This window comes from Mustela nigripes, chromosome X (assembly GCF_022355385.1).
Source record: "Mustela nigripes isolate SB6536 chromosome X, MUSNIG.SB6536, whole genome shotgun sequence".
Classification (NCBI taxonomy): Eukaryota; Metazoa; Chordata; class Mammalia; order Carnivora; family Mustelidae; genus Mustela; species Mustela nigripes.
The window spans coordinates 82,767,898-82,781,338 of NC_081575.1; the positions used below are offsets into that span (position 1 = coordinate 82,767,898).

At 53.7% G+C, this 13,441-nt stretch overlaps 2 protein-coding genes across 6 annotated transcripts in view; one reads left to right on the forward strand and one right to left on the reverse strand.

Annotated features, from left to right (window-relative positions):
* Positions 1–1,816, forward strand: part of SYN1 (synapsin I) — a 46,619-nt gene extending 44,803 nt beyond the window's left edge. Inside the window, exon 13 of one of the 2 annotated variants that reach the window (XM_059385699.1) lies at positions 719–1,816. In XM_059385699.1, the coding sequence (XP_059241682.1) occupies positions 719–854 (136 nt within the window). In that variant the 3' untranslated portion in view covers positions 855–1,816. The remainder of the gene's footprint in view (positions 1–718) is intronic. The other variant, XM_059385700.1, reaches the window with a different exon arrangement.
* On the reverse strand, positions 1,808–13,173 carry ARAF (A-Raf proto-oncogene, serine/threonine kinase). 4 transcript variants are annotated; one of them, XM_059385704.1, is made up of 16 exons: positions 13,071–13,159; positions 11,596–11,790; positions 11,331–11,434; positions 10,458–10,560; positions 10,210–10,364; positions 10,003–10,101; positions 7,334–7,475; positions 7,203–7,230; positions 6,967–7,112; positions 6,671–6,873; positions 4,771–4,947; positions 4,620–4,666; positions 4,042–4,160; positions 3,668–3,799; positions 2,575–2,709; positions 1,808–2,390 (listed from the first exon to the last, which is right to left on the reverse strand). In XM_059385704.1, the coding sequence occupies exons 2-16, from the start codon at positions 11,689–11,691 to the stop codon at positions 2,256–2,258; spliced, it is 1,821 nt and encodes a 606-aa protein (XP_059241687.1). In that variant the 5' UTR covers positions 11,692–11,790; positions 13,071–13,159; the 3' UTR covers positions 1,808–2,255. The 4 variants fall into 4 exon arrangements, with proteins under 4 accessions (XP_059241687.1, XP_059241684.1, XP_059241685.1 ...); XM_059385701.1 differs by having other exon boundaries at positions 7,334–7,493; XM_059385702.1 differs by having other exon boundaries at positions 7,334–7,493; positions 11,596–11,750; positions 13,071–13,149.
* Between the last annotated feature and the right edge of the window lie 268 nt (positions 13,174–13,441).

The following is a 13,441-nucleotide window of genomic DNA, read 5'->3' on the forward strand; positions in this document are numbered from 1 at the left end:
CCCTCCCTAAGTATCTCCCTGCCCAGCAGATCTTCCTCCCCGCCTGTCTGGAGCCTTCCCAGCAAAACGCACCCTTCTCCTGCCCAAACAGACTCCTCCCAGGCAAACCCCCAAACTCCTCCCGGCCCAATTCACAGTCCTCCAATCGCTTCGTGCTCTTCCCAGCTGCCCTCATGCTTTCCCTAGGCTCCTTTCTGGGCCATCTCAGTCTCCCCCCAAATCATCACACCAACCTCTCTACCTCTTCTGGTCTGCTCCAGACCTCCCCCGCACCTTAGCTTGAAAGTCCTCTGTGCCACACACAACCACTCCCCTAAGGGAGACCCCCACCCCCCACCAGCCTGTCCTGGGTGCAAACCCCACCGCCCTCCCTCCAGGACTCCTCACCCAGACTGGAAATATCCTGGCCTGTCTTCACCTGCCACTCCTCCCAGTCCAGCCTAGAATGTGGAGGCGGTTCAGCCCAGGGCTCTTCCCATTAAGCCCTGACTTCCCCCTAGAGCCAAGTCCTCCCAGCCTGGCCCAGGGCTCCCCCACTCCACCTGAGGATCCATCAGGGTCCAGGCCTGTGATGGTGGTGGTGGGGGGCGGGTCACAGGCACAGCCCCAGGACTAGAGGGGCAGGGCTGGGCTGGGCCTGGGGTAACATTGTGTTTCTCTCCCCTTCCTCCCTTCCTCCCCCCCCTTCCTCCCATGCCTCCACCTTGTCTCTCTCTAGCAAATCCCAGTCTCTGACCAATGCCTTCAACCTTCCAGAACCAGCCCCGCCCAGGCCCAGCCTTAGCCAGGACGAGGTGAAAGCTGAGACCATCCGCAGCCTGAGGAAGTCTTTCGCCAGCCTCTTCTCCGACTGACACCCCACCCTGAGAACCCTTAATTCTTCCTGGGCAACCCCTCTCTGGGCCCTGAATCCATTTCTCACTTTTGGAGTCTCCAAATCCCTTGAGAAGCCCTCTCCTGGTCCGAGACCCCTCTTCTCACTCCGCTGAATGCCCTACTCCCTGGGGAAACCTCACTCTTGGTCCTAACTCCAACTCCCACTTTTGGAATCCCCAAGTCCCTTTAAAAGCCCAGTCCCTACCACCTCAAGACTTTTCAGTTTTAGAACCTCCAAATTCCTGAAGACCTCTACTCCTGGCCTCCCAGAGGGCACTTTCCTTCCCAGAAGCTCCCAAATACCAGGCAACCCATTCTGGTCCTCACACCACTCAGTCCCCTTCCAGAACCCTGGAATTCTCAGAAAACCATATTCCTGGTCCTGGATCTCTCAAGTATGCCTTGTTCCCCATCAGAATTTCCAAAATCCTTAAGAAACCCCTGCCCTGGAGCCCCTCCATGGATGTCCCATCTCTGGAGAGCCGCCTCATCAGATGCCACTATCCAGCCCCACAAAGATTTCTCCTACCCGCCCCCAGCCCCTTTCCGACACACTGGGAGGTCCCCCACTGCTAGGACCCTTCTGTTCCCCAGGGACCCATACTCCCACTTTCCTGCCTCTGACAGCTATCTTTAAATATGCAAACTCTAACCATCCTCCCAGAATCCTTTGCACATGGAGGGCCAGTGGTCCTCCACTTCCCCACCTTTGCCGTGATGTCTGTGTCTGTGACTGATGTGGCCTCCTCTTGTGCCGTGCTTGGCATATGTGGTCTTCGTTCATCGTGCCGCCTGTGGTGATGCGTGCAGTGGCGCTGTTTGTGTGGTCCGCACTCCCCCCCCAACCACTCCTTGCCTGGACTCACCCCCACCCTTCAGCGGCTCTGAACCCCATGAGAAGAGTCGGGAAGCAAAATAAACAAGCAAAGGCCCAGCAGAATTCTGTGCTTCTTGGTGAAGAGGGGAGTCCTTGAATGGTGGGGAAGACACAGAGGGGACCCCCCTAAATCCACAGGGGGTGCTGGGGACCCCAAAATCCAGTGGAAGGCACATCAGGCACAAATTCCAGAGAGGTTCTGAGTGGAACCCCTGCCACAAATCCCAGCCATTGCAGATGGAGGAGCTCCCAAATTTAGAAGTATCCCCAAAGCCAAGAGGAAATCAAATTACAGAGGAAGCAGGGGTGTTGGTCTTTGGGGGTTCCCCCAATTCCAGAGGAGCTGGAAAAGCACATGGGGACACCCTCATCTCCCGGGATGGGGATGGGGGGGGGGTCCTGAGGCAGTTATCAGAGCAGAAACAGAACACTGGCTGGCTGGTGGGCAGGGCTCCTTGGCGTGGCAGGCTGAGATGGGTTCCCTGGCCGCTGGGGGCAGGGCCTAAGGCACGAGACGGGCCGCGCTGAGGAGGCAGGCAGGCAACTCATCAGCCTGGGTGCGGTGCAAGGAGGGTTCAGAGGCACTCCGCTCGATCTTGGGGAGTGACCGCTGCAGCAGCTCAATCGTGGCCAGGATCTGGGGGCAGGGGCAGGTTGGGGGGGTGTCCAGAGCTATGTAGGCACCCCGACAGCCACAAACCCCAGCCTACAGGGGAAGCACACATGCATGCGCACACACACAATTCCCGCGGACACCTCAGAGTCGTCCTCCTCCTCACACTCCCCCTCCCCAGTGTGTCCAACCCTCCTGCCCAGCCCACCTGGGGGAAGAGGGGACGTTCCTCCCGCTGGAACTTGAGGCAGTCAGACAGCAGGCGCCGCATGGCCTTGGGGCAGTTGCTGGAGATTTTGCTGAGGTCCGGGGACAGATAGCCACGGCCCACCATAAAGATGATCTGGAGGGACAGGAATGGGGTGGTATGGAGGTGTGGGCTGGGAGGCTGAGGGAATTGTGGCTCTAAAGGGGCTCTGGGGGCTCCTTTTGGGGGAAACTAGGGCACCCTGGGTATTGGGATCTGGAGTGCTATGGGGATCCAGTGGATCCAAGGACACTGGGTCTCTGGGCACAGGGCTTCTCTGCAGAACAGAGGGATTGAAGCTTGGGGGAAATCCAAAATTACAGGTATCCCTGACCTCACAGGTTTCTGGGGGCTTACAAGCCTACTGAGTCAGGGGAAACATGAAGTTCTGGGTCTGGGAGGAGCCAGGGGAGTCAAAACCTCAGGGGCCTATATTTCTGCAGGGGTCTGGGGCCTAGAGAACTATGGGTCCATGTGGCCCGTAGGATTGTGAGTGCTTGGTTCTTAGAGCCTAGAGGACCCCAGGTTTCTGAGGGCCTGGAAGATTCCAGGTTGAAGAACCTGGAGAACTCGGGAGAGCCTGGGGCCCAGAGTACCATGGGTTCCAGGGCCCCAAAAGCCTGGCAGATACCCAAGGCCTGAATGACTGTGGTTATCTGTGAGTAGTCCAGAAGCACAGGTGGTTTCTGTCACTAGGAGAAATGGGATGCTGGGCTTTGGGACTTGGGAGATTTGGGGTACTGCAGGCACTGGAGGACTGTAGGTATCCCGAGCCCCAGAGGGCTTCTGGGTGTTTGGGGGCCATGGCGGGTTCTGGATAGACGGGATTCCGGGGGTTCTGGACCTCAAGGACCCAGAGGATTGTCGATGTGTAGGGAAGGAGGGGATTCTAGGTAGGGAAGACCAGAGGATTCTGAGAGTTCTCAGCCCAGAAGATTTTGGGTTTCTGGGGGCAAGTGTGGCATTCCTGGTCTTTACAAAGGAGGAAGTCTAGGCTTTGGAGGCTGAAAGGAATCCTCTGCCTGGGAGACTGTGGGTGACGCGTGGGACTCACCTGGTCACGGCTGCCAATGTGGCTGTAAGGCAGCGAGCCGGTCATGAGCTCATAGAGCACAACCCCATAGGCGTAGACATCCGACTGGAAGCTGTAGGGGTTCGGGTCCTGCATACGGATCACCTCAGCCGCCTTCAATGGGGCAGACCAGACCAGGCAGGGGGACCACGGAGGTCAGCCAATGGCCAGCCGCACTCCCAGATCCCACCAGCCACACTGGGTACAACTCAAATCACCGATGTGAGGCAAAGCACGAGCAGTCTAGACACCCCCATCTGGCACAAGCATTCCCATCCCCACTCAGCTCCCCACATCCCACCCCAGTCACCCAAGCTCCTACCCAGATGGCCCCAGTCCAGCCTGGCCCAACTCACCATCCATAGCACGGAGCCCGAGGGCTGCTCCAAGGGCTGGGCCCCACTCCACCGTGTCTTCACTGTGGCCAGGCCAAAGTCACCAATCTTCACTGTGAGCCCCTCATGTAGGAAGATGTCCACCAGGGTCAAGGGCCACTACAGGAGCTCCCAACAGCCACATCTCCCATCCTGACTGGGTGGTTCCCACTCATGCCCCCACACCAGTCTTGCCCCTGACCCTGACCAGAAGCCCTCCATATCATACAAACTAGCTACAATCTTGACTTGGGTAGGGAACTCCCAATTATTGCCCCTTATGCTACCCCCCCACCCCATGACTCCTGACCAGGAAGCACCTCGCGTGGGACTTCAGACTTGCACGGTTCACCAAACCTTGGACCCCGTCCAAAGTCCCCAACAACAGTACCGAAACCAGCCACAGCCTTGAGCCTGACCAAGAGACTCCCCCTGCCTTAGAGGACCTATTAAGCCACATGCCATGTGACCCTTCCATGCATCCCCAGAAGGCCCCCAACAAAAGCCACCCCGCTAAGCCCCCACCCCGGCCCAGCCTGCGCACAGGGACAGGCAGATACTGTTAGACTTGAGATCTCGATGAATGATGTTCTTGGCGTGGAGGTAGCTGTAGGGGTGGAAGTGGAAGGCAGATTGGCCGGGGGGTTACCTCCTCTCCCCACCCCAAGCCTCCCACCGCCCCCCATTTTGTCCCCAGGCCGGGAGGCTCACTCCATGCCCTGGGCAGTCTGCCGGGCCACGTCGATGAGCTGGACCATGTCGAAGCGAGTGTCGGCCACGTGCAGGTGGTGGTAGAGGCTGGAGCCCTCACACCACTGCGTGATGATGGCAAATCCCGGTCGGGTCATGAAGCCCATGAACAGCAAGATGTTGACGTGACGGGTCTTCCTACAGGCAGGGAGGGCAGTACCAGGACAGGAAGGAAAAAGAGCAACAATCACTCACTTCTGGAGCATCAGGAACAGGGCTATTCACTGCTGCCCTCTGTCAGCACTTCTGCCCTTTCAGGAGGCTCAGGGCCAGACTGCCGCCAGACTCAGTGCATTTGTGAGATACACTTGATGGGCAGGGATTCCCTCCTGGTGGGGGTGGCGTATGTCCCCAGCTTCCTCAGCCGAGTCTCTCAACAGAAGCAGGAGAGACTACTGCCCCCTCCCCGCCCCTCTATCGACCAGTGGCTCTATGTCATCAACACCTGCCAACCTCCAATCTTGACCGTGACCTGGGCCTGTGACCATTTTATAGACAAGAGAGTGGAATGCCAACCTTCTTCATTGATACAGCAGCCTGATACTGACATGCCAGTAAAGATACCCAGTAATGTGTGGCTATTTCCTGTTAATTGCCACAAGAGGCTCAGAAGTATAGAGCTTGGAGTTAACACTTGGATTAGATCCTGTGTTCCAATCCAGGCTTCCCCAGGTACTCACTGTGCAACCTCAGGGATGACACTTAACCTCTCGGTGCCTCACCTTTGTCAACTGCAAAACTATGATCATTATACTAGCTACCTTATAGGGATGTTGGCAAGAATGGGTACCAAATGATCTGTAAGGCACTTGGAACAGCACCTACCAGAGCACCCCGAAAATGTCACTGTCCTCGTTATTGCCACTGGGTGCCTGAGTCTACCTCAAAGAAACTGAGACACGGTGAACAGACGCCACCGCTCTAGTTTAGGAGGACACCTTCCCTCCTTACAAAAGGAGTCACCATGGGTATAATGGCAACACAAATGCGAACACCAACAGTGCTCTGCGATTTTGCTCATGTCACAGTGGGTAACGGAGGACAGGAGTGCTCTTCACAGTGGTCCAATTACAGTTAAAATATTAACATGATACAGGCTAGCAGTGGGCTCAAATCATTTCACAGAGAGGAAGAGAATAAAAGTTTTCTTACTGCGGTGTCCATAATGAGGATAAATGTTAAAATGGCACAAGAAATTATGAGAACATCAACTCTGTAATGTACCTGTACCCATTGGTCAGAGGGCACGCCCATGTCAGCAAGCCCAGGACTGGTAGGTAATAACCAGAGCGGCAGAAGAGGAACACCAGGGCTTCTCAGGGCAAATGAACTGATATAGTATGAGGGGCTTATTAAGCAGAGAATTACAACTGTTAATGAAAACAAGGACTAAATCCTAAGTGAAACAACACCCACGGTTCTTTAAATCATGGCATGACTGTGATTAGTAACAGGAATCCAGTAGGATAAACCTACTGCTAACAATGTAACACAAGCAGAGGGGAAGGAGAGGCCCAAGCTTCCTGGCAATGTGCTTAACATCAAGCTATGAATGTGAGGGCACGTGGTAACGTGGCCGGCCTCGGCCATATCCACTTCAGTGCCAGGCAAATAAGAAGATGCACGTTTTGGAGGCGGAGACATTAGTTAATATCAGTATCAACCGGAACACAAACAGTATCATCATCAGAGGGCCTTGAAACGAAGCCATTTCCCAGAGGAGAAAGGGATATTCCCTGATTGAGAAAGAGCTCATTAACACAACGCAAACGTGGCTGACCTGCGGGAAGCCCCCCAGCTTGGCCCTTCCCCGGGGAGGTGCCCCGTCCCTCTGCCCCACCCCACACACGTGTCATCTCACCTGAGCACCTGCATCTCGTTCTTGAAGGCCTGGGCCTGCTCAGCTGTGGGTTGGGCCACCTTGAGCACCTTCACGGCCACATCGCCATGCCACCGCCCGCGAAACACGGTGCCGAACGAGCCTGTCCCGATCCTCTTCAGCAGCTGCACCTCGCTGGGCGGTACCTCCCAGTAATAGCCCGAGTCCCGGTACCCCAGATTCTTCTGTGGGCCACATGGGCGGCATTTCAGGGGCCTGCCCGCTTCCCTCATCACTCAGCCTGTGGCGCCCCCATCAGAGGCTCCCCTGGAGCTTACCACTTTCTTCTTGTCATCGGCCAAGGACTTCCGCTCCCGCTGCTCCGACGGGGACTTGGAATGGGGGGACTTCCTCCCCGAGGGCACGCTGGCTGGGCTGGGGCTCCCCCGGGGGGCTCCATCACCACCACCTCTACTACCGGCAGCTGCGATCATTGTGGGGGAGGTGTGAGCAGAGGTGGCACAGGGGTGAGGGGGTGTGATGCAGGGGCATGGGGTGGGCGGGGTGGACTCACCATCAGTGCCGAAACTCTGGGTAGTGAGCTGGAAGAAGAGGGCCAGGAGTCAGAGAGGGCACACGGGAGCCAAGAGGAACGGCCCTCTTCTCAGCCCGGTGCCCTCAGGCAATGACCCCCTTGCCACCAACCTGGATGAGGCTGGAGTCCGTGGCGGCTGTGGTGCTGACCATGTGGACATTAGGAGTGGATGTGGAGCGGATGCGCTGGAGCGGGGCATTGGCCGGCGCGGGGAAGGGAAAGTGCTCGGGGTCTCGGTGCGGGGCGCAGGAGCTGGAGTGGGGGTAAAGGCTGGGAAATCACTGTGGGATGAACGCAAGAACAAGGAAAGCTGCCCCCCTAGCCCTGTAAACGTATGTGTAGACCAGAGTCACCATCTACTGTTACTATTGCCATTCGTTTCCTCAAGAGCCACTTACTGGGGGCCTGCCCACTGGCAGAAAGCATTCTAGGTAGTGGAAATAAAACCATGGGCAAAATGAAAACAAGTTCCTGCCCTCATGGGGCTCATTTTCCAGTGAGGAGAGCGCCCCCCCCCCCCGCAAAAAAAAAAGAAGAATATTTAATATGTCCATTGGTGACAGGTACAATAAAGAAAAAAAAACGAAGCAACACAAAGAGAGAGAAAGTATCATGGGTGATATCTGGAAAGGCTTCCCCAAGGGGACATCTGAGTAAAGACCTAAAGGAGGAATAGCAAGCCACACAATATAGGGGGGAAGAAAGTAATATGTAATATCTTCTAACTGTGTGCACTACTCAAATATGTTGTTATATAATATATAACACATTATCTGTATTAAGATACCAATGTTTCCAAATATGTGTACTGCAGTAACATTACACAGCGGACCCTTGAACAATGTAGGAATTAGGGGCACCACCGACCCCTGCCCAGGTGAACGTCCATGTATAACTTCTGACTCCCCAAAAACTTAACCACTAAGAGCCTACTACTGACCAGAAGCCTTAGTGATAACATAAACAGTCGATTAAGCACGTATTTTGTATGTTTTATGTATTATATACTGTATGTTTACAATAAGAGTAAGCTAAAGAAAATGTTTCTAAAAAAATCATAAGAGAAAATACATTTATAATACTGCACGTAAAAAATCCACGTGTAAGGTGGACGCAAGCAGGTCAAGCCCATGCTGTTCAAGGGTCAACTGTGTATGTTATATGTAGATGTAAATACATAAAGATACATGTTATATATATTTTGATGTCACAAATGCATTTTTATTTTGAATTTTTATTATATCTATTTTTTAAAGATTTTATTTATTTATTTGACGAGAGAGAGATGGCAAGAGCAGGAACACAAGCAGGGGGACTGGGAGAGGGAGAAGCAAGCTTCCCGATGAGTAGGGACCCCAATGTGGGACTCGATCCCAGGACCCTGGGATCATGACCTGAACCGAAGGCAGACACTTAACAACTGAGTGACCCAAAAGCCCCACAAATGTATTTTCACTATCCTGAAATGAAATGCATAGGTAATCCACATATACCCATAATTAAAAGTAACATAATGCCCTACACTATTTTATGTTGCATAAAAATGTGTTTTATATTATAGAGTGTACATAGAACACATGATATATTAATATAATGTACCATATGAATACATCCTACAATATACAGACAAATACAATGTATATCTTATAAATTTGTGCTATCTTAGAGCAATAATATACTTTAATATAGAAATACTACAGTATTGGAGCGCCTGGGTAGCTCAGTCGGTTAAGCGTTTGGCTTTGGCTCGGGTTGTGATCCCAAGTTCCTGGGATTGAGCCCTGCATCAGGTTCCCTGCTCGGCGGGAAGCCTGCTTCTCCCTCTCCCGCTCCCCCTGCTTGTGTTCTCTCTCGCTGTCTCTCTCTATCAAATAAATAAAAAAAATCTTAAAAAAAAAAGAAATACTACAGTATTATAATACTGAACATAAAAGAGAAATAAAAGGGAATTTATGATAAAAATAATATGTATTGGGCGCCTGGGTGGCTCAGTGGGTTAAGCCGCTGCCTTCGGCTCAGGTCATGATCTCAGGATCCTGGGATCGAGTCCCGCATCCCCGCATCGGGCTCTCTGCTCAGCAGGGAGCCTGTTTCCTCCTCTCTCTCTCTCTGCCTGCCTCTCTGCCTACTTGTGATCTCTTTCTGTCAAATAAATAAATAAAATCTTTAAAAATAATAATAATAATAATATGTATTTCAAAATGGAAAGACTTGAGCATGATTATACTGTAAGAATTAACGAAATAGTTAGATGCTTATATATATGTCCTTGTAATTAATAAGGACTTTTTTTAAAGATTTTATTTATTTATTCGACACACAGAGAGAGATCACAAAGTAGGCACAACGGCAGGCAGAGAGAGAGGGGGAAGCAGGCTTCCTGCTGAGCAGAGAGCCTGATGCGGGGCTCAATCCCAGGACCCCGGGATCATGATCTGAGCCGAAGGCAGAGGCTTAACCCACTGAGCCACCCAGGCGCCCCTTAATAGGGACTTCTTATTCTCTACCAGATCTCGTTCTAAGTACTGGATACACCTCAACACATTTAAATTCTCACCAGAACGCTATGTGGTAAAAAGTATTATTATCCCCTCTTTGTAGACAAGAAAGCTGTGGCCCAGAAAGATTAGGTGACTTGCCAGATGTCCTACAGCTCCACCCCTATAGGTGCTCAATAAATGTGTGCAAATAAACAAATGAATGAAGTACGGCTTGTGATCTACAAAGGCCTCCAGATCTTTTTCTCCTAACAACAGGCCTTCAGCTAAGGCATCCCTACCTGGGACCCTGAGGAGTTAGCGGCTCATTCAGGGGACGGTTCGAGGGAACTTCGTGCTGCCTGGAGCCTCCGGACAAATCCTGGACACTGTGGTAGAACCTTGAGAGCATTTAAGAGGATGGAGCAAGAGGACAAGGGTCAGCTATCTGTAAGAACCCTGTGGCGTCTGTCATCCCCATTCCCCCACCCATCATAGGCCAGGCTCACTGTCGGCAGTTGGTGCTCATGTCAACACAGACTGTGGGGACTTTAGAGGAACAATGCTGGTGGAACTTGTAGCCACAGGTTTGGCAGCGGAAGCCGTGGAACAGAAACTTAAGGCAGAAGTCACAGAATGCCAGGCTGAAGAATGTCTTCCGTACCTGCTGCCACAGAGCAGGGAAAGTTGAGGCCTGGTCAAGGAACCTCCCCACACCATGCCCACAGTCTGCCCCAACTCTCCACTCCACACTCACAAAATTGTGCATGGTCAGTGGAACATCTTCGAGGACCTCTACAATGAGTTCCTCTCCATCCAGGGGGGCAATGGCCGTGTCCCAGGCGGTGACTGTCTTTCGCCTGTACGAAGCATGGAAGGCAGTGAGTGAGAGGGTGGACAGAGACTGTGGGAGGAAGGGAACCCCTAAAAGTCCCTCCACGCCCACCATCCATGGAGCAACATCTGACGTGTTTCATTTTCATCACAGCAACTTTAGGAACTAGTTACTATCCTTGCCCCCATTTTACAGATGAGGAAACGGAGGCTCAGAGGGATTCAAGTCACTGGCCCAAGGCCACAAAGGACTGTGACTGGCTGGCCCGTGTCAAGAGTCCATGCTCTTAACCACAAGGTGAGGGGGAATAAGCCACGAAATCCCAGAAGCACTCAGCAAGCCCCTGAAAAAGTGGCCGACTGGCACTGAGACAACAAATAAAAAGCCATGTGGGCATGGAATAAAACAGTTCAGGAAGCCCAGGACAGAGGAATAAATGGAAGGCCGGCATGGCCCAGCTCAGCAGACCAACCAAGAATGAGGAAGCGGAGGACGCAGAGAGCTGGCAAACAGATGAAATCGTGAAAGAACACCACAGACGAACTCCCACATGGGGTGCAGGAGCTGGACAAGGACCTGAGGGCCAAGGAGAGACGAGCTGCTGGCCTCAAAGGCCGGTGAACGAATGATGTTATGAAACAAAAGCTGCATGCACTCGTGGATTCACTGAGCTTAAGGAAAGACTAACAGGACACTGCACCACAGAGGGAAGGAGTCAGGGGCCTCCGAGGAGGGGATGGGAGGCTGGGGAGCCCAGTAGAGGGAGGCGAAGTGGCAGGGTAGGGGCACACTTACCCCTCGATGAGCCGGTAGACCACACAGCAATCCTGATTGAGACCCCGTACCTTGAGGGCCTTGTCTAGAGAGTCGTAGACACTCATGCCATCCCGGACAGTCACCTATGCATTTGTGTGTGCACACGGGGGATGGAAGGGGTGGTCAGTGCCCAACATGGACCCCAGCTGACTCTGCCTGGCCTCTGTAGAAGCCTCCTACCCCCCACCCCCAGTCATAACTGGATCTGCCCCGACCTCCTGCCAGCTTTGCCCGTCAGACTCACCACCGTGCGTTGCTTGTTGGGCAAATATACTTTGACAGTGCCCACTGCCCGGGACGGCTCGGCCCCGTTGGCAGGGGGGCCCCGTGGTGGCTCCATGGAGCCTAGGACTTTGTCAAGACGGGTTGAGGTGGGGCTGAGCAGGTGCCATGGGGCTCCTAGAACACAGGAGGAATTCAGAGGTCCAGTAATGACAGTCTGGAAGCAAAGTGGCAGGGACAAAAAAAATTTCAATGTCCAGGCTCCACATCACTCCCTCCCCGCTGTTGCCCAATCTACACACAAAGGCCAAGGGATCTTGTAAACACCTCGAACTCATCCAGTCTCTCCTCTGCTCAGGCTGCTCTCCTGTTGTTTGTCTCACTATTTTAAGGGCCAAGGTCTAGGATTCACTGCATAGGGTGGGGGCAGAGGAGAGGGGAGTAACGAACAAGGAGAGGCAGCACATACTGTCCTGGAGGGCACAGGCGTACCCAGTCTCTGTGCTGGGGGGTTAACAAGGAAGTCAAACCACACTGCAGTTGGGCGTGTTACGTCCATAAAGGACATGAACAGGCAGTCCTGGCTTTTTAATGGAGAAAGGGTGGTTACCAGATACTGTGGTGAGGGAGGAGTCACAGACAGGATGATGGGAAAGAAATGGAAGAGATCATCAGATACTGCCCTTAGTCGGGGGGAAATGGGAACCGCACCAAACGGTGTTCTTAGGGGCACTGGGGGAATCCCTAAGCCCTGGGCTGTAACGATAGCAGGCTCTCAAACACTGTTAGGTGGCTAATGGCTGTCATCAGACTATGATGGGGACTTCATAGGGCCTCAGCAGAAACTGTGCTGAAGGGACTGTAGTGGGGAGAAGTATGGATAATGGACATCACCAGACACTGTCATGGGGGAATGGAGGGACATGGTGCATTACCAAACACTACTGAGGTGAGATAAACAGTTTGAAAGCGAGGGTGGAGGGGTCCAAACTCTACCCTAACTAATGAAGGGGTCACAGACCTATTACTGCTGACAATGGAAGGAGGCTGGGTAGGGTTAAAGAGGAGTAACGGAGAAATCCTCAAACGTTCGCCCAGTTCGCGACTAGTAAACCACAGCTCCACGCACTCCCCATTGCCGGCAAGGCAGGGTCATCAAGACATCTCAAGGAGGTTTAGAGGGAGTCCGGGCACACCACAGCCCAGGCCCCATTCAGCCCGGCCCCGCCTACCGAGGGCTTTCCAGCTCTGCGCAGGCGCACTGCCACACGCGACGGGCGAAACCATCCCCCGCAGCCTTGCACCCCTATTCCTGTCTACCCACCCCACCCCCGCTGTCGACGATGGTCTCGCCCCAGGTCAAACCACTCCTCCGGTTCCGGGCGGGGGGCGCCGGCGTCCAGGCGAAGCCATCCTGGAGCTAAACTTTCGGTCCCGGCTCCCTGCCCGTGCCCGGCGGTCGCTCCAGAAACCTAACCCCGCCGGACCCGCCCTCACCTGTCACGCCGCTACGGCCACCGCCGCCTCCATCTTGGGCCTGTCTTCTTGTTTCCTCGCTGAGTCCGCCTCCACCGCCCCTCGGACTTTCACCATTGGCTCCGCCGGATTCACCTCTCCATCCTTATTGGGTTAGGGTCACGCCTGTCAAAGCAGGACCGGCGGAATGTGGGTCGTGTTCCGGATTAGGAGGGACTGCCTGAAACGTCAGGGTCTGAGGGAAATTCGCCTGTCCGGACTCGCGCAGGCGCAGTTGGGTGGAGAGCGCCGCGCGCTGGACTTTAACCCACATCGTGCCGAGCTGGAGTAAAGCTAAATTTTTTTTCAACAACTTGGGGCTGACTCTAGGGGTTCTTGAATCTGGGAGGGGA